General features: G+C 42.4%; 1 protein-coding gene across 3 annotated transcripts in view; it reads right to left on the reverse strand.

The window, feature by feature from the left end:
- LOC140999472 (cyclin-dependent kinase 17-like) overlaps window positions 1–25,761 on the reverse strand; it is a 43,699-nt gene extending 17,938 nt beyond the window's left edge. Inside the window, exons 1-4 of one of the 3 annotated variants that reach the window (XM_073469881.1) lie at window positions 25,494–25,761; window positions 19,844–20,004; window positions 16,588–16,752; window positions 2,922–3,055 (exon numbers count right to left, since the gene is read on the reverse strand). In XM_073469881.1, the coding sequence (XP_073325982.1) occupies window positions 2,922–3,055; window positions 16,588–16,752; window positions 19,844–19,973 (429 nt within the window). In that variant the 5' untranslated portion in view covers window positions 19,974–20,004; window positions 25,494–25,761. Of the gene's footprint in view, window positions 1–2,921; window positions 3,056–16,587; window positions 16,753–19,810; window positions 20,005–25,493 lie in introns of all 3 variants that reach the window. The other 2 variants (XM_073469880.1, XM_073469879.1) reach the window with 2 other exon arrangements.

A 25,761-nucleotide genomic window follows, 5' to 3' on the forward strand; every position in this document is an offset into this window, starting at 1 on the left:
TTGTTACTTTCCCCACAATGCATTGCTCCTATATACTATCCATGTAGGACATGTTCACTGGCAAGGTGCCAATCACACGTTGTTTCCATGGCAGCAGCAGCTGGGCTGGCCCACTCCCAACAGCCCTACGGTATGTGTCCTCGTTGTAAATGCGCGAGATGATATGTGTGTTTACATGTGAGTGGAAGAGGGAGGGTACGTATGCCTGAACATCAAAGGCAGAGGGATTTTACGCCTCTAATGGTTTTATCTGAGCTCATTGGCTAACATGACAACATGCAGTATTACATACAAGCCTCATGACAGTTACACACTGCAAGGTTTCAACACATACCCTCAAAACATACACTCACACACACTTAAAACGCCAAGCAATGCCCTAACTGTATAAGTCGAGTAATGAAAAACAAGCCATAAACACATGCACGAACATGACCTCCGGACTTTGACCTGAGTAATTCACACATTTAAGATGCACTGAATACCTGAATCATAAATGAGTAGAGAGCAAACACCATATTCAAGAAGAACAACACATTAAAGCTGCATATTCCTCACAGAAAAAAAAAAAATTTCTTGCATTTACCAACTGATACACTTCCTATTTCATGCAATTCAGAAAGCTAGCAAACTCTGATGACCAAATCAACAGATCCAGACTATCCATACTCCTTTACAAATGTGCAACAATGGACAAAATGACACTCATGCCCTCTTTTTCACTGGTATAGATGGAATAAAGACCCACACACAAAAACACACACACAAACACACGTGTCCCCGTACTCACAATGCAGAACAGCTCTAGTAGCTCCCTCATTGTCCTCCTTAAACGTGTCTTTCTATACACTCACACACATGCGTTTTCCACGATGCATGTCTCTGACCTGCCACATGACTGCACACACAGTGACAGAGAGAGAGAGAGAGAGAGAGAGACTGGCACTGTGGTAGAGTGCCATCCACATGCTCAGAGGAGGAGGAGGAAGGAAAAAGAGGAGGAGGAGAAGAAGAAGAGGGGGGAAAACAGGAGCAGAGGAGAGAGGAATGGACAGATTCCTGAGGGGGGAAAGGCAGATGGGGGGAAGGGGTGAACGGAGGGGGATGGCAGAGAGGAAACATTGTTTTTCTGTTCTCTCCCACCGTCATTTTGCCCTCCATCTCTCCTTCTTCCCTTTTATCACCTCCCGAGTCCTGCTCCTGCAGATCTCCTCTTTCTTTGTCATACCAATAATTATTCCTATCACCATAATTACTCTCTCACCCCAGAATTTTCCCCTCCTTCACCACCCCCCCTTCCTGTTTCTCTCTCTGTGGTAAAAATTGGTCCAAATTAGTCCCTTCCACTGTTCACAGCAGTCACAGGCAGCAGCCTGAGTGTCCAGAGGCATTTCCCGTTAATACTGCTGCTCTCATCACTCTGCAACTCCCTCAGACAGACACACACATACGCACACACTCTGGCCGAGACATGATCACATACTCAGGTATGTTGGAAAACAACGCAACAAATAGCAACTTTACCGGTCCATAGATAGCACAGGTGCACTCGCTCACTATTCACTATGTGCATTATTCCAGCACAGTATATACACTAATTATTGGACTAAAACAATCCAGCTACACAAAAAGTTTGAAAATTGATGGTTGAAAAATTGATGGTCATTTAACTCAGAGCTAACTAACGTCATGCTTTGAGCAGACAGGGAAAAAATACCTACATTTTGATGGCTGTTAGATAAAAAAAGGTATGTCCTGACTCTTTTTCTTTTTTTAAATATAAAGAAACCCATATCGCAAACAAACAATCTTGATGCAGATCCTGTAGATCAGGATGATAGTGCTCTTCGGTGAACAAACTATGTAATGGTGACATTTTCTAAATTCCTAAACCTATTTTAGCATGTCTCTACGGCTTTTTTTGTTAATTGTCAGCTGACATAAGGTATATCCCAAATTTAATTGTAAAAAGAAAAAAAAAGAATCTGCGGGGGACTGTTTTTTATTTGTTTTTATTTGTGAAAATAAATTATGAACCTCAGTAGGCCTATATAGACCATGAAGTCTTAATGAATCTTAATGAACCAATAACAGAAATTGAACTTAATCGCTGTATTTTTAATCAATTTTAAAAAATTTAAGTCATTGGCTGGGACGAAAGTACAAATTGCAACATATTAGAGAGGCGAGTCATTGTCAGAAGTTCATTTTTTTCTTAAAGTCAAAAACATATTTGAGAGCCTGAGTCTGAGTCTTTCGACTTGGGGATGCACGCTGGTAGGGTAGGGAGAGTGTTTGATGTGCTGGCTGTCCTCATGTCATCTGCGTTATTGCGGCAGTTCTCTCGGAGAGCTAGCCAGCTTTGGTCAAACTCTTTGGAGAAGTGATCAAAGACGAATCCAGATTTACCATGAAGAGGGCCAGATTGGGGCATTCACGCTAAAATGACACTGGCCTTTTTTGTTGGGGATTGCGTGAGTGAAAGCTCAGATCCTGGCTCCGAACCAGGTTCATCACGTAGCTATGACACGTTGTCATCTTGATTCACACATGAGCATGAGTGTGAAAAACACAAAGAATGTATTTCAGATTTTATTGTCGTTTGCAATATAGACTGTTCTTATGTTGCACTGCTTCACTGAGATGTATTTTACATAATATTTTTATTTTAGATTTCTTAAATGGTGGATTGGTGATATCACTATGGGGGCTGATACATTTGTGTCCCTATTGGGGATAAAAATAATTCAGTAAGGATATATGGAGGCGTGGAAATCCACCCATCTCCTACGGGAAACTGCACCCAATTCAACACACTACTTCCCTATATAGTGTGTAGTGAATACTGAATGCTGAAGGAGCAACTGTTTTCAGACGGAGCCGAGGTGCAATGTGTGAGATGTGTATCTGTCTGCCCATACCTCATTAGAGATGCGCCGATGGTGGTTGTTCCTCATACGGACCCTGACTGGACTCTGGACCTCATCAGAAGACGTCCCAGATGCTTGGTCGCTCTCCCCATCTGAACCCATCTTCACATTCTCATGGACGATACCTACAACACAGAAACAAACAAACTGTTATTGTCAGGAATTGCACATTACTTTCATCCAACTCAGGTCTTTTGGACTGTTTTTGTTTTGTTTGATAGCACTATTTCTCTTTCACTTTCTTCTCTTCCTCTATCACTCTCTCCATGTGCCAATCAGAGGGCACGACCTTTTGTCCTTCTTAGATTTCATTTACCCCTCTAGGAATGCCATGGTAGGGTCCCAATCCCGAGATGATGGATTGTACCACCCGCATTGCAGGGGTGTTAGCCAAGTGTGTATAAAATGCCATTGGTAAGATGAGGAGGTCAGAGATCGATATCACCCTCCATGCAATGGGAGCTTTCCCGTCTTTGCCCGCCACCCCCCACACCTCCTTTCCCCACGCACTCCATCTGATTAATGAGTCACGGTGCAGCAGACAGGACTGCCTCCTTCAATGGTGTGTGAGTAAATGTGGGGGGAAGGGGTTTCTCTTTGGCTTCAGTGTATGGTGCCTGATAGCTTTCAAGTCTGGGTCATGTACAGTACGTGTGTGCATCTGTGTGTGTGGGTGTGTGTGCATGTTTTTTTGTGTTTAGCATAAGAAAAGGCTTCACAAGAGAAAGTGACAGATGTTAAAGCTCACTTCTAATGCTGGTAACATCTTACCATCATTTACTGTTTACATTTCAAACAGCCAACATAGCCGGAGGAGTGACAAATAGAGGGAAGATTATGGGATCGGGGTGAATGATTTTGGTAGGAAGGAGAAGCAGAAAGAAAAATAAGTCCCTTGAGTGACTGTGACACCTCAGCCGTGAGATAAAACGATTGAGACCCGGATAGGTTAAACTATTTATCATAGCGCGCTGTCTGTCGGCCGTGGAGTGGGGCAACACCACCTGAGGCCAATTCTAGGCCATTTGTGTGTGTCTCTTTCATGTAGTCAAGGTTAGGATTTGAGAAAGATGGAAAGTGAATTAAAAAAGCAACTCATTTATATCTTTTAATGTATTATCTTTGTTTGTTGGTTTGCTGGTTAGCAGGATTATACAAAAACTATCGAATTCTGCAAAACTTTCATTGGAGGATGGGTCTCAGCCCAGAGTAGACCCTTTTAGTGTGGATACAGATAAGGGGACAGATCCAGGAGAAATTTCTCACTTTCTTTTACATTGTGAGATTAGGTGTTTTTGACATTTTCATTAATTTCTCAGGGAATAACGCTTGGATCTTGATGGAAAAAAAACAGGCGTATTTAGGTGGCTGTAACTATGAGTGAGTCCAATTTAATGCGAATCCAAGACCTGGTAAGCCTAAATTATGGTTAAGCAGTTATGGGTGGTTTGAAACTTCAGAGTTATACGGGGCTATCAAGTTTGATATTGGATTAGGCTTGATTAAATTAAAGACAAATTTAAAAACCTATTGTTGTCCAGCGTAACTTGAACAGTTAAAAAATCAATGAAAACAATTTATACACTTATAAATAATAATTAAAAAAAAAGGTTAACTGAGGCCAGCGTTAAATATGATTGTGTTTTCTTACTGCTACAAACAGCCAGCTACCTGTGTAGATCCCAGCTGCTGTTTTCTGCCTACATCTGTCCGTTGGTCTAACTATCTGTTGACAAAAGCAGCATATGCTCATTAGCAATACACAATCCAAACACAATCCATCTGTGTAAATGCTCAGTAAACCTCTTCGTAGTCACTTTAATATCCAAGTCTGATGTACTGCCTGTGGCCTCAAAGCCAGACACAAGAGTACAAGCTACGCATATAGAATAGCTTGGATACGAAAACTGAGCAGCCAATAGTCATATCAGGAATCAAGCCTCACAGCCCTGATGGTGAAATATTAAACTCAAGGTAACTGACACCAGAGTGAGGGGAAATCGATCCAGGATATCTACATTCTGCCAGACGCACACACATGACCACAGGCTCACGACGAGTGAGTATCCAGTACTGGTATTATGTCATAGGTCTCTCTCACTTTCAGAAAGGTCCTGATCTTGTCTGTTTTTGTAAACAGTCAAGCAGATGCGGGTAGATGAGACTAGGTGACTGACCTGGGAGGAAAATTCCATCACCTGGGCCCTAAAACAATGTGATATAATTTTTTGCTAACACATACCGTAGGTGCATTTGTCTCTGATACACAAGCATCCCCAACACACCTTCTCTCCTCAAAGCTAACACAATCACACGTTCAGAGGACAATCTTTTCCGGTCTCCCGCAGGTTCTTTCTGCTCCATTTCCATAGCAGACTAAGAGCAGACAGTAAATGTCATGAGTTACCTCTGCCTCCCTGTGTGGAGCCAGGCTGGCCTAGTTAGGGTTGCTGACTCCCCGCTAGCACGTCTGGAAGAGTGAGTGGGCTGCTTTTAGGTCCATCCTTACCTCACCCAGTTCTGCCTGTACTCCACTTAGCTGAAAATCCATCACTGGCACATGTTGGCAGGGCCTCAGAAAATGATTGAAGCGCCAGTGGTAAGGATGTTAAAAGAAGTAAAGTAAGTTTAAGACTCGCTTCAAGAGGCCTTCAAAGGGTAATGGAAATCCTGTGATTTTTTTCTGTCGTAAGCCCTCACTCGGCAAGGCCAGACATTGAGTTCAGTGGGGTTGCTCAAGGGTGTGCTGGTAGAATTAATATTCACAGTCCACATCCAGTGCATTACCACTATTATTACTAGGCTTTCAACTGAATCGTTTTACTTCTTCTTTTTGCTCGTAGGCCAGGAGTTTTCGAAACTGTTTTGTGAGCCAAGGACAGCATGCTGTCTAAATTGAGCGCCACGAAGAGAGATACTGCAGCTAACAAGCAAATGAATAAAAACTTGGAAAAAAAGAACCTGAAGGTCACTTCACTTCTCCAAGGAGTCCGTGGGATCCCTGAAGATACCCACACACTGCCGTGAGCCAAACCAAAGCTTTTCTGACTTTAAAAGGTCCAATTTGTAAGAGAGTTGATTTTTTTATCTCATTCCCAACTTGTCAAATGGATGCTTTGGGATTGTAGATTGGGTCGGCTGCCATCCAAAAGCATCAGTATTCGATGAGTTCGGAAAAACAAAGCTTCAGTATTTCAGTTTGAAATGAGACTCAAAAATCTACTTTCTTACAAATTGGACCTTTAAACCAGCCACGTAAAGGAAATAATATTTTGAAACTAGAGACTGTCTGAATGCTGAATGCTCAGTACTCATGGGTCAGACCACGCCCATCTTTGAACTTGCCATTCATTTTGATCTAAACTACCTGTGTGAGTGACCTGACTATTGGCTGCTCACCTGTGAAGATTAATGACTGTATCTTGCACCTTTGTGAAGCTATAATGCTGATAAAAGTCTGTCCTCAGACATATAGGCACCTGGCAAAGTACTCAAATCCACTTTTGTGGTAGTTCCCAGTACAATAGGTATCTCCAGGACCACATTTTGCCATGATGATAGACACACACAGACCATTACCAGACAACTCTGCTGTGGCTGGTAATAATAAGTTTAAGATGTTTAAAGATGAAGCATCAGCAGATTCTGAGAGAAAGCGACTCAACCAAAAAATCCACGTGTTTGTATCTATACACTTTTGATCTTGATTCAATGTCCAACAACGTGAAATCAGTGTATATGGAATGAGAAGACATCTATTCTGGGTGTTTATGAGGCACAAACATGCAGATTTCCTCATGTAATCATCAACTGAACAACATTCTCATTTAGAAAATCTATCAAAATCGTATATACTGTTATTAAAAAAACCTTCTGTCATCTGTTATCATTTATTTTATAAATTAAAACAAATGGTGGATCAGGATGAAGATGAACTTGGCGATGGAGATGACAGTGATGAGACTCACCAATACGGTTTCCTGGAGGACGGCACGAGTCCAGCACGCGAAGCATACGGAAAGGTGACAGCCTCAGCGGGGTGTCTCTCTCCCCCATTCTCATTCCCTCTCCCACTCTAGCCTCCCCAGTCCGCGAGTCTCCCACACCGGGAGCACGAGCAGGGCCCCCTTGGGGGTTGCCTGATAGATCCATCATCCAAAGGATTCAAAGCAGTACAATTGAAAGCAAAAAGTCAAAAACACATTTCACTAATAGATGAGGAATGAGTTCAGTCCAGTCTTGGTTTCCAGTCAACAGTTCTGGGTGGGACCCAGGCTTCAGGAGTTGTAGCTGATTGAGCGTCAAAATCCAATCTCCCGTCTGTCTCTGTATCTCCACGAGAGCTCCGCGCAGTTAAGAACAGGTCTTACATTGGGAGGACAGTGCAGACTGCACGGGCACACAAATCACAATGCAACAACTCCCTCGGCTACTACTCCACTTTAGCACACACTCTCTCTCTCTTTCTCTCTCCTCCTGTAGACACTCCCTCTCTCCACCGCTCCTTCCTTCTCGCTCTTTTTTCTCTCTGCAGTCGCGCTCTGCTTGCTGACTAAGGAAGGTCAAACACCGTGCAGGTAGGCAAAATGCTGCAGAGACAGTCCAACACACACAAGCTGAAAACTGTTACACCCCATCATCTCAGAATAACAGGTGTCCTGTTTCCATCTATAGGATTAACACTGAAGCACACACACACACAGACACACAGACACACACACACACACACACACATACACACAGGTGCAGAAACTTACAGCTCCTCCTCAGGAAGAAAATTACAGTCTGGTGGTTCAACTACCTGACCTCTTTGGCTCCGAGCTCTTTCCTTCTCTCTTGTTACTTTTTCATTCACAGTCCAGTATCTTCTTCTTTTTCCTGATGTTTTTCTCCTTCTCTCAGATCTCCTCCTTTTGTCCTCCCTGTTCTTCCTGTTATTCAGCGCACCACTCTATTCAGGCTGTTGTGCTGCTCTCCTTCCTTCCACTCCCTCTCTCTCCTTCCTTGCCTCTGGCGCCCCTATCAGTGCTTTCAGTGTTGGGAGTCCTCCTGCTCCCTCCCTTCACCTTGCTATTACTCTCCTCCCTCTCATGTGATAGCAATCTCTCTCCCCCCTTCCCCCCTGCCGCTATCTCTCCCTCCCTCGCTTTTCCTATCTCTGTCTGGGTCCAGAGATGGTGTTGAATATACAGTACAACCGTCTCTTCCTATTCAGGAGCCAATGACATTTTCTGCCTGATCAGCCTCTTTCTTGCACTCCATCTCAATCGCTCTATCTCATTCCTCTTCTCTCTCTCTCTCTCTCTCTCTCTCTCTCCCTCGCTCCTTCCATCCCCTCCGTCCTCTGCCTCCTCGTCCTTATCTGTCTCTAGCGCAGAAATTGAAACCCTGAGGCTTTTGAGTGACGCCTCTGGCATCCCAGCTCCTATCTCCCCCCCCTCTCTCTCTCCACACCTCCTCTCTCTCCTTCTCCCTCCGTCCTTCCTCATGGACCTGAGGCACAAGCCATTATTCATGTCACACATTCACACTCACTTTCCCCTAAACAGGCCACTCCACACACGGTTTCTGTACATCCCCATAAAAACTACACACGTACAGGACTCTGTGTGACACACCTGCAGAGCATACAGAATATGAACAAAGACATTCCTCAAACTATTCAGCAGGATGTACTGTAGATGTGGTAATACTGAAGAATGTGTTGTTGAACTTGAAAGCACCTATGTTTTCTCTGTACAGATCCCAAACTTTCACTCCAAATGAAAATCTCCAGTATCGACTAAGGGAGGAGGCACAACAAGCTTGTTTTCCTACAGTAACCAGCATGCTTGAAGCAGGGTGGGAAATTAGCACTAAATTCTTTTAATATCTAAAAGTGGCTGGTAGATTTCAGACACCATTTGAAGATTTACTGTGTAGTAAATTTTAGATATTTATATTATTTCCTCCCTTTTCCCGTGATGAAGAGTTACATTTTATTTGTTTTCTTGAGCTCACAAGTTATTTATGTCATTATCATTGAATAACAAGTGTTGTTTTGTGTTTTTTTCCTGAGATGACAAGATCATTTTCTCGTCATTTGATCTTTGTTATCCCGAATGAACTAGACAAATTAATCCATTATTACAAGAAAACAACAGATTGTTCCCTCTTACTCCTTAGCGCTTAATGTCTCTTCTGTCAGCAGTGCCATGCCAGCGTGCATACATGGGATCTTTACAAGTGTTGCAACCGATTGAAGCTGAAAATGTCAGATCAAGGAGTACCTTTTATTAATGCCAGAAATTCATAAGTTCATGTGGTTTGCTTTGAAACTCCCAAAACCCACCCCCCAGAGCAGTGTGCATATAATAGTCCACTCATATGAATCTTATGAAGTCATTTTCTCATGATTAATTATCTTGTTATCTTTGGAAAACAACATTTGGTAACTCTTGATAATCACATAAATAACTCGTGATCTCGAAAAAAGAAATTAATTTGAACTCGTCGCAGGACAACGGAGGAAATAATATGTTCAACCCATGACCATTTAGGGCTTCTGTAGTAAAGCAATGGGCTGTTAGTTATGAATATAATGTATTTGATTGGACCAAATAGGCCAGATTATTGAATATTTTTTGATGATATCATTTGTTGGATTTAAACTATTAGTACAGTCACTATTGAAGGTGTAACATTTGTTAGGTGAGTACATTTACTTTCGTACTATACTAATGCACAGTGTTAAGGTGCTTGCACCGATTTACATTTTATGCTATTTCACAGTACATTTCTACTCCATTACATTTCAGAGAAAGATCATTAACCACTTTTCCCTTCATTCTATTATTTAACAGAGATAGCGACTAGCTACATATGAGATTACGATTTTACATGCAAAACATGATTAGTTTATAAAATATGATGCCTTGTTAAAGATTAAACAACCCAGCAACAACATTAAATACGTGCCTACATGTGAATGCATCAATAACGCAATTTTTAGTATAATTAATTCATTATATTATATATAGTATTATATATTTAATGATATAATTTGTAGTTAAAGTATAATTCATATATTTATGAATGCAGAGCTTTTACTTGCAATGCAGTATTTCTACAGCATGGTTTTGCTATTTTTTATTTAGGTGAATCTGATTACTTCTTCCACATTTGGAAACAGATTTCCAGGACATTAAAGATCACATTTAATGCAACACCACTGTGTTGGCATCCACAATGCCACCATTTCATGTATGTGCGTCCCTCTATCTTTCCTATGGACCCGTGGACCTAACATAAAAATAAGTGTTTATAGAACCTGAATGTGTTGAATGGCAACTGCATCCAAAATGTCAGCGAGATAAAGCATTAAATGCCATCTTTTCTCAAAATATTCTTAAGATTTCACAGTATAAAAAGGTGTTCTTCAAATGGGTTCATCAACTGTGAGATAAAACCTCACCTCTCCCCTCATGTCAATAATCAGCTTGTCTTGTAGGCTTTTACTAACAAAACTTGCTCATGCAGAAAAGCTTGAACACCCTACAAGTCAATAGTGATGCACTACATCGTAAGAACATTTACACAAACACACAATTATACTTGGCAGAAGCTAAGATGTGAATGTATTATTGGCTTAGATAAGTAAACATGTGAGATGGCTGGCAAACTGCATACTTGCACACATCTTGAAAACATTTTTAATCTAGCTAGGTGTGGGAGGTGTTTTAAAATAAATATTTGTTAACACTGTGCGCAGTGTTAACTTCAGCTCCTCCACATAAGATGTACTGTATGACTGTTGTCTTGGGCCAATTACTTTATAATTAAAGGCCCTATTTGTAACAAAAGTTGATTTTTTTTTTAGTCTCATTAAAAAACTGACGCTTTGGGACGGTGGCCGACCCAACCTACCATCACAAAGCGTCAGTATTTGATGAGTTGGGAATGAGACTCAAAAATGAACGTTTCTTATAAACAGGACCTTCACTGTTAAAAGTTACTCTAAAAAAAAACTCATAGGGGGGCAGCATATCACCAGAGTAACCGCAAACTGCTATACTCTTTGCTTTAGCTTTTTACAGCTGGAGATACGAGTTGCTGTCAGCTAGTGAGCTCAGTCAGCCATGCAGCTAGTGGCCCTATTAGCTAGTTGAGTCTGCCCGGACCAAGGGTTCGGAGCACTGTGGTGTGTTTCTGTTAACACCACTAGCAATAGGACGAGACTCAGCAGCCTTGCAGTGAAGAAGGCCGGACCAGGACCAGAACACAACCGCAAGCCAGTAGGACCACAGGAAATACAGTGGCGAGGTGATTTACAGAGGAGAAGCCAGAGGGAGTTCGGTCAACACCAGTTGGATAAGCAGGATGTAAAGCAATAAAGCCATTTTTTCAACCAAACCCAAGATGGTGATTGTTGGGACAGTGGAAAGACAAAACCAAGACGTATTTGATTTGTTGTATTTTGCAATTAAGCTTGTCTTCGTTCGATAAGAGAGAGAAACAACAATTCAGGCATATAGTGGCATGTTTCAGTTTAATAAAGAAAATAGGTGTAAGAATATTGTGAATTGTAGGGAAATCGCAGCTCGCATACATCTTTCAATGGAAACTATGTGGGGCTATGCTATTGGACTGTCGACTTTTGAGGTACAAGTGGTATTACGAGACAGGATGGGCAGGGACTAAGTGGTTAGCATGCTAACTTTAGTAGCTATTTCTGTAGCACAGTGCATACATGTCTTTGATGTTAACGCTTGTATCTTCACATTCTGTTGATAATGTTAGTTCATTTTTTGAATATTCTGAACAAAAATTCTGGCAATATCTTACAGATTGCTTGCCTAAACTGCATTCAAATGAAGAGTAATGGCCATTTAAAGTACATTGGCAGACCTATGTTGATGCAGAGTGCTGCCTCCTTGAGCTTAAGAAGTCAAGGACAAAAGCTCGCCACTCAGCCCTCCACCCATTACCGTCTCTCTGTCTCTCTGTATTCACAAGTGCAACTGTATACATCAAAGATTTCTCTCTTGCTCTGCGGCCACCTCCACATAGCTTTTCATTCCCATCGAGGGTCTCATTCACTGTTCACCTTGGTTTAAACATCTATATTGTCACATTTTCTTGGCTACAGTGGCCCTTCCAAGTAAAATCTATTGTTTTTCGACATTTTTCTTCTCACAATAAATACCACAGTCTGCCTCCAGACTTGGGAGACATAAAAAATCCAAGTGCATATAACATCCCTGAGGAACAGCGAGAAACGCACTCACAGGGCTGGAGGGAGGGAAAATTTAGACTGCGGTAATTACCTCTAAACCTTTTATCTGCATCTAAGGAATCTTATTATTCAATTACTGGGACCAGAGCGCCTACTGTCAGCTACCGGCTCTACATGTGCTGGTCCCCAACGCCTCACCCACCCCCTTCGTTTCCTATATCACCAGCATTCTTTAGCTCCTCGCCGCTAGCGTAAACTACAGTAACAACAAGCACACATAAAGCTTACAAGCGCTACTACATAAAAGGAGTCCACTCCATTGTTCTTATTAAATCCAATGAGCAAAGAGGGTTAGTGTGAGCAAATGGCCGAGAGTGTAGGGGAGCAAGGGAGAGGGCTACAGCGATTAATGCAGTGTTAATGCATTACATTAAATCCCTGGCACAGACAAGGTCTCTCATGGTGCGCAATACACAGGGAGGGATAAGGGTGGTCTGAAAAGCTTTCCATCCTTCATCTTTGGGTTTTATCTGGAGGTTAAATATAGTATTCTGATGTATGTAGAGAGAAAGAGACGGAGGCAGAGGGGAGAAAAGAACGAGAGGAGACATCTGTGACAGTATCAGAAATAGCAGCCTGCGACAGTATTTAGAGAAGAGTAGGCAGCTTTCAGCAGAGTCCCGTTTCTCTGTAAAAACAGACAGCAGGGCAGACTAATCCTCAAAAGTGTAACTACAGATCTTTACAGGGAGAAAAGGATGAGGTAACCAGTGGAAAAGCAAAAAAAATGAAAAGCGCAGTGCTCATCTTTCCTCACTGTAAGTACAGTGCTGTGGGAGTGGGTGTGGGCCCAGTTAGCAACAGATGAATCACAAACCTGTAAAAGCTCTCTGGCTCTGGCTCGGGGCCAAACACCTCTAACATACACGTATAACAGCACAGTCAGGCCCACTTACACAGATGAAGAGTATATTTAATTGAATACTCCTATGGATGGATGGAGCAAGTTAGAGAAAGACAGAGAAAGGGTGGGCAATCTCTTTAGTGCAGCAGGAAAGAGAGATTGCATCATCATGTCGCTCTATTAAAGGGTGCGACGTGCTCTGACTGCTGAGTAGCACACAGTGAGTCAGCGAGACCAACCAGTGGGAAACACACACGCACAGACAGCCAACCTCTTAACATTTCAAACTACACCTTATCATGATTTTATAATAGAATTGCATCTACGCTCAGTCCTGAGTCAAGCTATGTCCTTTTTAGGCTTTTTCTGAGCTCAGAGACAGCTGTGGACTTCAAAGAATGAAGTCACTCTGCCAGACCATCGGTCTATGAGCTTAAAACTGATATGTTCACATATTTCTACAGGTTACTGATACTTGTCCACAATCCCTACACTTTCCTCACCTTTGAAACAGTACACTGACTTAACATTTATAATATTCATAGAGTATGACTTTCTTCTGTCAGTCTTAAAACTTAGAAACATGTATTTTCTTTCTAACAGTATCTAAGATTAGAAGATTATACCACTGTCATTTACATCCACCCTTTTTTGTGTAAAGGAGACACATTATGCTCGATTTCCGATTCATAATTTGGGTTATTACAACAATAGGTTCACATTTAATGCTCAAAAAACCTACACATTTTCTTAAATTGTCCAGTATTACAGCACTGCATTCACTATTCCAACACTCTGTTTTAGCTCCTGTCTCTTTAAGGCCCGCCTCCCGGAATACCCAGTCTGCTCTGATTGGTCAGCTCACACAGGCCTGAACCAGCACCACTCAACGTGTCTCTAGTCAGCTTTGTCGTGTTTTTAGGTTCCAGTTAGCTTCACTTCCACAGTAAATATAGGCATAAACTATGCAAATGTGTGACATGGTGACATAGTCTCTTGTCAAGAAGTCACAGAATTAGAGGCGGGACTACTGACAAGGCGTTTAGGCACATCTGGAGCAGTTTTTCATGCGGGGGAGGGGAGCTCCTGTGGGTGAAGACTTTAGGCTTTTTAACTTTCAAGATTTACATGCACAAGAACCTATCTAACACGCAATAATAAGTCTCCTTTAATACGAGGCCACAGCTAGGAAATGGTCAGCTTGGCTCAGCACAAAGACTGAAAGCAGGGGATTAAGTTTATTTCTCAAAATTTAAACTATTCCCTTCACACTGTGTATTAACTCCAAAGATCAGCATTTGATGCATCCTTCTACTGCTGCCCAGACACTACAGTAGCAGCAAAAAGTACTGACAGCTGGCATCCATTATCTGGTTTGATTTGTAATGTAATTTACATGTTAATGTTTGATCAGATTATTTATTTTAGGCAAAGTTCTTTTACAGCTTCTTATTTTTAGACAGCATCCAACATTTGCCAACGTTGGCTTCTTTTGTTAAAGGTGACCGATTTTGCTTTTGTTCCTTTCCTTCAGTGTGTTATATAGGTTCTTGTACATGCAGACAAACACTTGAAGTGCCTGCAACACCTCGTCAGTAGTCCCGCCTGTATTTTCGTGACTTCTTGACATTACACTACGTCACCGTGTCACACATTTGCATAATTTACGCCTATATTGGTACATGGTAGAAGTGAAGCTAACTGGAAGCTGAAAACAAGACAGAACCAACGGGAGACACGATGAGTGATGCTGGTTCAGGCATGTGTGAGCTGAACAATCAGATCGGACTGGGTATTCGGGAGGCGGGACTTAAAGAGACAGGAGCTAAAACAGAGCGTTTTACACAAAGGGGGAATACAGTGCTGCAGCACTGGACAAAGTAAGAAAGCTGGTGCGTTTTTTTGGAGTATTAAGGCATGTAAACCCATTCTAGTAGTAACCGAAAAAAAGTTATGAACCTGAAAATGAGCATAATGTCTTGTTTAATGAAAAATAAAAGCTATAGCCAGCCCTATGCTACTGTCCCTATTTCTTTCGAGGGTTCATGTAAGGTTCATCCATCCATTCCTAATGTATTCCCGGCTTGCAGGATCACAATGAACTGTAAGTTCCTGATACAAGAATCTTGTCGGCCAGAGTTCAATGGATGAAAGGAGACTCATTGTGGTCTATCTGCAGTTCACTCAGCCGAGGACTCACGGGATGCACAGCACAAAGCTAATAGGACTCCAGTGGAACTATCACTCCCCTTCCTCTCTGTCTGTCTGTCGCTCCCTCCTTTCATCTATACTTCTCATTTCTCCCTCTCCATCGCCCAGTCCCCCGCAATCAATCTTTAACATTTTCTAAGCTCCATTTCACTCTAAAACCCCATCTTCGAAATCGAAGTCTTCAGACGCTTCCGACTGCCTTCATTTTTGACTTTGCCTTCCTCACTCCATCCCATCGCTTGTGATATAAGCCGTTCTGGCCCAGTGGGAAATGAGATTACTGGGATCCATATAGCTACGGACCACACGTTCCATTACATAATGCAGACGGACAGACAGAAGGAAAAAGTGATTGTGAACGCATGTTTATGTTGTGAGAGAGAGTGTGTGTGTGTGTTAGCGTACGTTGGATTAAGGTCATTAGAGTTTTAGCCTTCCAGAATCGTGGTAAATGTTGGGAGGATGGCCAGGCTGCATCATTAAATACGTTTTTTCACTCACTGAAAACCCACACACATGCATGCACGCACACACACTCACACTCTACTGAGTGGTAAGCAACGTCTACATGACATCAGTGTGTGCATGTCTTTTCCACCCACAGGTGGCAGTATTGCTCAAGCTTGCTCTGGTGAAACACTCATAAAATTATAAATAATATATATATAATGTTAACAGCTGAATATTACAGTAAGTTATTCTTAAAACATGCAAGGACAAGAACATATGGAAAAGTTACCGCACTACTGACAGACAGAAGAAATGAAAATATGCAGAAAAAATGGACAAGGACTGATACAGGAAATAGTGTGGTAAGTGTAATGTGTCCTGTTCTGTATTCAAATTAGTACTTTAATAAGCAGAAGTACAGAAGTAGTAGTAGCCAAGGTTGTTAAAGTATCAGAAACATCCTGACAGTATTATATTATTTGCTTATTTAGATTAGATTTTATAAATGGATCATAAAGATCCAGGTTCAATTTGTCCATTTAACCATCATCTTAAAAGTAGCTAGTAACTAAAACTGTCCAATAAATCTAGTGCCGTGTAAATATTTGCATATAACAATATTAGCCTCTTAAATATAGTGGAGTAAAGCTACAAATTAACATATAAAGAAAGTACAGAGTTATTTTCCACCACTGGTTTGTTGTGAAATGACTCCCTTATTGATTTCTGGCATAAAATGTGCTTCAGAATTTGCTTCAGTTCTCAAAACTGGATTAAACCCGTCTACTTCACGCATCCAGGTATATGGTTTTGTGTGCTTATGACTGCATGCATGCATCACTGTGTGTATGTGTGTAAGTGTGTGTGTGTGTGTGTACCAAGAGATCCAGTCCTGTGCAGGCTCAGGAAGGCTCTGTCTCTTTCCAGCCCCCCACCCAGCTCTCTGCGCAGGGCGGTGCGGCCCAGATGACCGGCATATTGACGCAGGAAGGAGGGAGCACTGTGTGAGGCGGGAGGGTGCACGGCGCACACCACCATGGGCTCTGAGACACACGATGCCAGACGGACAGCCGGAGAGAGGGAGCAAACGAAGGGAAAGAAGAAAAGAGTGCGAGAGAAGGCGAGAGAGTGAGGAGAAAGCAGGTTGACACGAATGAGAAAGAGAGAGAAATAAATAAAGGGAAAGAAAGGTGTATGAGTTGAAGAGAAAGCACAAGAGAACAGAAGCAGCAGGGCAGAGACAGAAATTGTAGGGAGGAACGGGAGAAAAAGAGAAAGAAGAAGAGGAAAAAAGACGACACAAGGTCACACAGAGACCAGACAGAGAGGAAGCAGAACATGTAGGAAAAGTACAATATGTACTAGTGATAGATAAAAAGGTGGGAATGCATACAGCTGCTGCACTCATGTTAGAAGAGAAAACAGTTGTGAAACACAGTCATAGAAATAGCCATCAAAGAGTATGAGGCATGAGGAAATGCATAGTGGAAAATAATGTTGAGTCATAGACTTATAAAGGCTGATTGTGAAGACCGGAGAGTCAGAGAAGAGACATGCTAGAGGCCCTTTGGGAAACAGGACTACAATATAATATTGAGCTGTAACAGTTAAAGTCTGTGGGTCAGATTTAATCTTATGAATAAGCAAATTCTCCTCTCAAAGCAAAAACCTAACCCAACTCGTCACAAATGTGTGGGACACGCTCCCAGCATGCATGTATCATCATCTCTCTTTCACATTCATTAGTATTAATGAGTCCTTTTGCAGAATGTGGGTGGAAGCCCACATGTCACATCTCCTATATTTCAAATAATCCTCAATTTTTCTCCACATGGCACTGTAAATTCCTCTGTGATCCCTGAGCATTAGGGTTTAATGTTCCTCTAAAATCCTCACATGATTCCCCTCACATTCCCGCCTCCGAGAACACAGTGGAGGAACAGATCTGAAGCCGGCGCCACATTGCTTCTAATTAGCACTTTGAAAAATGTGAGGCGTACTTTCTGCCGCCCTTTTGCACAGTCTGACTAAGATATATAGAGATGTGGAGGTCACTGGGGTGATACAGCAAGGGGGAAAGGCAGGAGGAGATGGTAAGTACAAGATGTGGAGCAGTGGTTAAAGTTTAATGTCCCTCTTCTCATCCTCTACATCACTTCCTCCATCCTACTGCCTCTCTCCTCCTTACTCCTTGTGCTCTCTGGAAATGAACTGACATAGCTCGAGCTCTTGAAGACTAAAGAGAGATGTAAAAATAGGAGGAAGAGGACACAGAAGGCAGGGAGTGAAATTAATCAGGTATGGAGGTTTAGATGTTGCAGCCTCGGAGCTTATCACAACAACAACAAACATTATCACTCCCTGTACTCAAACTGCAAAGCAGCCGACATCTCTAGCCTAAAACACAGCACAGCTATATTTGAACAACGACACCTTTTTTCTTGTTCTCTCACTGTCTGTCTGTCTTTACTCTTTCTTTTTTTGCTCAGACAAAAGCATCCACTGAAACAAGAGGCAACCTCCCTCACTCTGTGTTCTGACCTGGTTTCTGTCTGGAGCCAGAATAGGACACAAACAAAAACACACACACACACACATACACACACACTGTTTATGTTAGGTGAGGTCTTTGATTTTGCCAAAGAGAGCCCTGCAATCCTGGAAGACGCCCAGCAGATGGCACCCAGAGTTTCTGAGAATGACATTGCTTTTTTTTCTCCTTCATGTGAATACACACGTATGTATCTGAATTCACAACAAAGCTTTGTGAATTCAAATCCATTTCCAGTATGCTACTTCCCTCAGTCTTGAATGATTGACCAGTGAAAGAAAAGTGAACAGACGGTGATGAAGCTGATGATGAGGTGAAGATGATGATGTCTGTGTGACTTCATGAGATTAGTGCATAAAGTACGACGGGAACATACTGTTATATGAGATGCAATATACAACAACAAATACATTATTTCAGGGTGTGGTTTACTGTGAATAAAAGACATACAACCGTGGAGGACCGCAATATCTGCTTTTGCATAACCTTCCTACATCTCCTTCAAGGATCAGTCATGACCTCTATTTTGACTCCCTCTCCACCTACACCATCATTTGCAACCACTACATCAGTTAATGCTTCTCTGTGTACTCAAAAAGCTCCAGATGAAGTCTAGAACTGTCAGAGCCCATGAGAAAGTGCTCTTTAATAACATGGTCAGCCTGCTCCTGTGTGGTGACTGTAGCCGTAACAGATGTTGGAGTCAAACTAATCACTGAGTCACTCCCAAGAGGGTAATGGAGGTGACACAATTACTCTTCATCATGATGACAACACACGCTGCCTTGCTACCTAAGCTTTCTCCTCCGTTTCTTACATTATGATCTGAGATACTGTATGTACATTCAGTATATAGACAAATACGGCAAACGATTTGTGTGTTCTGCCATCTAGCACCGCCGCCATTACTGCGGTGGCAAATCAGCGCCTGCTGCTGCCTGCAGCATGTGGGGTTGGATTAAAGACATTCGACAGTGACCCCCAGTTACTGATGAAGGTAACTCATATGGATGGAGATCTTAACAATATAATTTGAAGATTTTACATATAACACATTGGTTATGCTAATAGTCTGAATGGATAATGAGAAATAGAGAAAAAACCTGACCATCTGCCATCATCAAGTATTGTGTAATACACTGATGTTACAGTACTAGCTGAATAATAAAACAAGAGCCGCATTTAATCATTACAGACCTAAAATTAAGGTGTATTGTGTATTTTGCATTCAGTTTTGTTCCCAAGTTGAAGTTTGCCACTACTGTTGAAGCAGCTGGGAACTACACAGGTTCTTCCAGATTTTACAGACACTGTTGTCAAAAGTAACATTACATAGAAAGTTGAGGTGAGAGTAGTTCACTTATTTGAAGAGCTTGTATTCAAACGCGCGGATATTGTACAGAGACGCCACCGCACTAATGGCAACTTGACTTATTCTGATACTTTGCTGGATTCATGCATATATAAAACTCACATCTGCATGAGTATTGCACACATAAATTATTCACATGAAAGATATTTGAGTTTGTGTGTGAGGTGCTTCTGTGTACCTGAGTGCGACTGCACTTGTTCACATCTCTCACCATTGTCCCTGGCTGCGGATGGCTCGTCCAAGGCCATCTGCTCAGCCAGTTCAGACAGGGAGTCGTCGACGGGCCGAGCGCTGCGTAGAGACATGGACAGCCTCCGCTTGATTATCTTCATTCTGTCCATCTTCTCAACCGCACCACCGGGGCCCACAGGCCTAAGGGAGAGGGGAGGAGACAACAACCAACATCATCATTATCATCATCAGTACCACCTGCATCCCCATCATCATTACCACGGCCATTGTTCTCATTATAACCATCAACAGCTACATCCACACTGCCACGTTAATCTTCATTGTACAGTGAAACTACTGCAGTGCAGCCTCGGCGCATTTTCCGCAGTTCTTTGGGCTCCCGATGATTGTGTTTGCTCACGCAGCGTGTGTTCTCATTGTTATGTATCCCAAGTGCAAACATTGCAGAATAAAAGACACACAGAATGAGAGAGCAGACCCACAGAGACACAGAGAATGAGAGAGAAAGAGAGCAACAAACAAAAAAAATTACAAAAATAACATGGAAATGGCTGACAATGCAGCTCCCAAGAGGTTTCAGACAAGGGTAGCTCTCCCAAATGAGCTGTGATTGACATACATGTTAGTGGCTCTTCCATTAACTAGCCACACTGAAGTCATGGCATTCAAGGCAGTATTCCTGACAAAATTATCACCAGAATAAACTTTTTCCTGCTCTATACACTATCTATGGCTGACAGTAACCTAAGCTTGTGTACTGTGATGGAGAGCTAGTTTCAAATAATGTATAAAATGAATGTGGAGAGAAGAGAGAAGCATCCCATCCTCAAAATAAATGGGAGAAAAAGCACATATTGTTTTTCCAGCAAAGTGCTCTTCATATTCACCCGCCTGTGACCTGCCTATGTGTATTGTGTATTTGTGTGTTTATATCTCTTAACGTCAGAGAGCTTTCAAAGTTATATATATTGTTCAGAGTGCCCCTTAGCTGACATTTAGAATCTGGTTTATGAGTGTATGTACAGTATATGTGTCTTTGCATGTGTGTAGTTATGTGTTGAAGTCACTTTGTGTGTTGTGTTTCTCTTCGCTCTGCTTTACTGGCCTGGAGGTAGAGGCAGCTATGGCAGAGTATATCTGTCCCCCTTCCACTTCCTGCTACTTCTATCTCTAACCCATAAGGGCTGGAGAGCTGACATGCACAAGTGCACGCACACACAAACACACACACACACACACACACACACACACAGAGACAGGGCACCCACTGCCTTTCTCTTTGTGTCCAACCTTGGAGGCTTCAACAAAAGCCATTCATCCTTTCAGGCTCTCAGTCTTTCAGGCCTATTAGAGACAGCCAGTGCTCTGAGGGAATTCAAACCCAGTGATCCTCACTCAGGACGACTGGCTTTCTTTCACCAGAAGATGCGCTTAGGCAAGTATCCATTGCTAACAACATTGCCTCTGCCAATTTACATGAGCCCAGCTGGATGAGGTTTACACCTCAGCCGAAGGCGTTTCTCCAAAATGGAAAAAAGTTTTTAAAAAAAGGGAACAAAAGAACGACTCACATTCATTTCATAACATCCGTCACCCATGGATTATCAGTATGGAACGAATCTCCCTCCCCCCTCATTTGCATGTTTTCCCAGACTTCACTAGAGAAGAATCTCCCTTGGACAAGGAGACTTGGTTCTCCTCGTGCAACACTGCAGCCGTCATCCGCAAATTTTCAGAAATAAATGACTCACATTACGGGGGAACAGTGATAATATAATGCATCACTTATTACCCAGATAAATACATACCAGTGTTATCATCAGCACACTTATGCTCACATCCAGGCATGCACACACACATGGACAGACACAAAGTAATTTCTAATTTCACAGTCTTCATCTTATCTCTGTTGAATTTGCACAAACAGTGATGCAGAGGGAATCTCATTAACCAGCAGCTCATAAAGGGAAACACATCATTGTACCCCTATATATTTTAAATGTAGCTGAAGATTTCCAATTTTATTTCAAATATGACGAAGGTGCAGTCTAGCTAGTAAAGAACAACACAAAAGAAGCAAACAACATTTATCTTATTGAAATATTTAACCAACTTGCATATTCCTATTTAGTTTGTAACTTTTTTTCATCTGCTTTAAAGAACATTTTATGAAACACCAGATACACTTGTCAACTTTGTAGTAGTATCATTGTGCCTTGATTAAATCTAACCGTTTATCGTTTAATGCATCATGCAAATACATAAACATTTCTGCCTGGCAACTGCATGAAAGTGGCTTTTAATTCATTTCTACTCCAGTTTTTGATGCTATTTTTAATATATGTAAATCTTTGCTGCAATGCCACAACATGAGCTAAGAGTGAGGCTGCATTCAGAAACAGACTTTCACACTTAATAAACGACATTTTAGAGTGTATAAGTGTATGTGTTGGTCAACTTGTAAAACAAAAAAAAGTTCCATGAAGAATAAAGTGTTATGAATGCGCGTTGGATGTTAAGTGTTGTCTGGTGCAGATGGAGGTGGCAGTGTGAAGAGCTTGGCAGAGGCACAACAGTGAGTGGGATGAGACATGTGGCTCCAAGCTGCAGCATGTGCAGGCCACACTCACCAGACACCCGGTAAACCACCAACAACGCTGATGCATAACTCCCACTAAACGCAGGGACACTCTCCAGATGACGGAGGCCGCTCTCACTCCTTCAAACACGCTACAAGCGCTTCAGCTGTTTGAGTTGTGTTTGAAAACGCTACAATGAACTGTTAATGAATTCAGTGGCTGTGCGATAAAGCACACACAAACGAGCAAAGGTTAATGGGTTAAGTGATACAAACGAAGAACAACTAAAACCCTTGCCATCTTTGTATTAAGTTATTTGTGTTTGTTAACAGCCTGCGAGCATGTGCACATGTGTTTCTGCATGCCTGCGTGGGTGGTTGCATGGATGTGGTAGCATGGAGGTAAGGTGAAGTGACACACCCCTGAGGAGGACAGGAGGAGGAACACGGTCTGATTTATTCAAGACACACACCATTTGGGTTGCTAGGTTACAGGCCCAGGCTGGAACCGCAGTTTGTCTCTGAGGTAAGGAGAAGAAGAAAGGAGACAGAGAGAGGCGAAAAAGCTGAGAATTCACATTTTACATCTCTCCATCTCCCCTATCGTTATACTCTCCCCTCCGTGCACACACACACACGCTCTCACACACACATGCTCATGTCAGCTATAAAAACTTCCAGCCCTCCAGTGCTTGGGATGCCACACAGTGCTGCAGCACGCGATCCTTGCCAGCCTTGCTCCGGGATTCCTCTGCCAATTATGCCTCGGCTAAAGAATGAATGGACCTGAGGACCTGAGTCTGCAGTATACACAAACACTAACTAGCTGGATGTTCGACACACACACAACTACTTCTATCAAGCCGGAAGAGAATATTTCAATAACTTGTGAGGCCAAGATGTGATATTGTCTTTCCTCCTCCTTCTTTCCTTTTCATGACAAACAAACAAGCGTTCTTCGGCATTTCAGTGGCACATGAATCATACGCATGCATGCACTCACATACAATGTGGCAGAGTGGAATGGGCACTCAGTGGCACTCCGAACACCGCTTGGCGCAGCGGCCTCAGGATGCATGAGTAATGCACAAATCTGCCCAACTACAGAATCCTACACACATTCACTCAAACACGCGCATAAACCAACAGATAACCCAAGAAGTAGTCTATTCTCCTCATAAGCCCATTGGCTCCTCCTCAGCAGCTCTTCTGTCACTTAACCCAAATCTGCGGAGTTAGATGAGAAGAAGGACTTACGGAAAGAAGATCAATGAATAAGCGGAAGGACAAGACTTCAAAAAGTCGAGGGATGAGATCTGAAATATTCCATCCATTTTCAGCCACAACAGGAGAGAGACTTCCTCTATGATTTTGGGGCGATCTGACTCAAAGGGGTCACTCAAAAATAGCTTTAACTACACTTAAAGCTGGATAATAATGGCTAAAATCAATGTTGCAATATTAAAAGGAATATGTTTCCCAATATGTTGTCCAATAATGTGCAAAATGCATTAGAAGATCATCAAATTCCCGTAATGACCTCCACTGTTAGTTATTAGATCAGGTGAAACTTTTCAAACGCATACTCTAAATGTAAACATGTACAATTAACTTTGCAGAAGTCATTTGGAAGACTGAAATTTGTAGAATAATAACACAGTATGATTGTATCATCATGATATGACTCCACTGAAAGTTTGTAGAGGACAACACTGAATAAGTGGACAGGCAAAACATCATTATTTAGCATCATTATACATGTTAATTATCATGACTGACCTGGCGCTCTTGTAAATAGTCTCAGTGAAATCCCTCCTGGTTAAAAGATGTCATTGTATGACCACAGAATAATGTACAAATGTGTGACATTCAAACCAGAAGACACAGTTACAGGGACGGCCTATCCAACTGCACAATACTTGGTTTTAGGACTATGCACAAGCCCAACTTGGCAACACACAACAAAAAGGTAACACAAGTCTTACAAGTCTGTATCGTGTTTTGAAAGACTGCAAAATATAATGAGGCCCTAACCAAAGCTGTAGTCAATTACTGTAATAAGACAGGATATGCAGTAGTAACACATGGCTATTATTGGTCTGAGGTGATTAGTGAGGTTATTTTTGCTTTGGATGTAATGATGGCTACGCATGATTTCAATCTGGACATCCCACACTGAGATGGACATCAATAATTTAGAGCTAAATGATACTCCCAACACGCCTCCGAGAAATGAAGTGTTCAGAGCTTTTGCTAAAGGCAATAATTTAAAAAAAAAAAAAAAAATCTAAGTCGCTATTATTATACCACTTAACATTTCCATCAGCGGACATCCACGAGGTTATCGACAGCACTGCGGGACCGGACTGTCACATTTGCGGACGAGCGAAGCCCCCTGACTATATCCCATGTAACGAGGCATGACTGCAGGCACAGCGCACATAAGTGGGCAGCGAGCAGCCGCACGATAAATATCACGGGACTCAGACCAAAATCGCGTCGGGGCCTGGCAGGCAGAGATCTACCTTACAGGCCTTTTGCATTTTCGGTCAGCTCCTCTCTCCCCGTGTTTTCCTGACGCAAGTATCCGGGAGGAGGAGAGTCAGGCAGGGCAAAGAAAAGTTACACAGCCGCCCGGGATACACTCGGAAACTCATGGAAATGGCACCGGGATCATCCCTGAGGGGATCCCGACGTTGTGATTGTGGATTGTTTTTCACATGTTAGGGAACCCGGGACGATCACACGAAGTCAAATATAAGACTATAGCTCAAGGGAGTTGAATCTGAGTCGGTCCGTGTGCCCCGTATCGCTGAATCACTTCTATCTGCTGTGGTGTTTTGAACTGTCGGGTTTGTTTCAGTGACATTTGTACCAACATTACTTCCACTTGCGCAATACAACCCAGAGAAAAAGCACGTAGGCACCTTTTTGTTTTCACGAACCAAAGAATAACTCCACCACCTGCAATGTCAGGTGATAGGACAACCCCTGGTAATGGTTTGCTTTCTTGACGTCCCGGACATTGTCAATACGGGATCGACAAAAGCGTGGAGAGAGGACATAAACTGTACGTAGCGCTGCCACTGACCTGCTTGTGCTTCTGCTGCAGGAGACTATTGTTCCACTTGTGTGTGGTAATCCAGGCAGCACGCTGGGATGAATCCACTGCGACAAGTTCCTCCAACTACTTTGCTGTAAAAACGCACCGGATTGCTTGAAAAAAGTCAGGTTAAGTCTTATCCCCGTGTCGCACGGTGTGCCGCAGTGTCCCGTCGCCCGAGCGAGTGCATTGTTGACCGGTAATAACGCATTATTCGCCTTCACTTTCGCTCATAAAAACAGCACCGTCCCGTCCC

The sequence above is a fragment of the Pagrus major genome, chromosome 7, assembly GCF_040436345.1.
Source record: "Pagrus major chromosome 7, Pma_NU_1.0".
In the NCBI taxonomy this organism is placed as follows: Eukaryota; Metazoa; Chordata; class Actinopteri; order Spariformes; family Sparidae; genus Pagrus; species Pagrus major.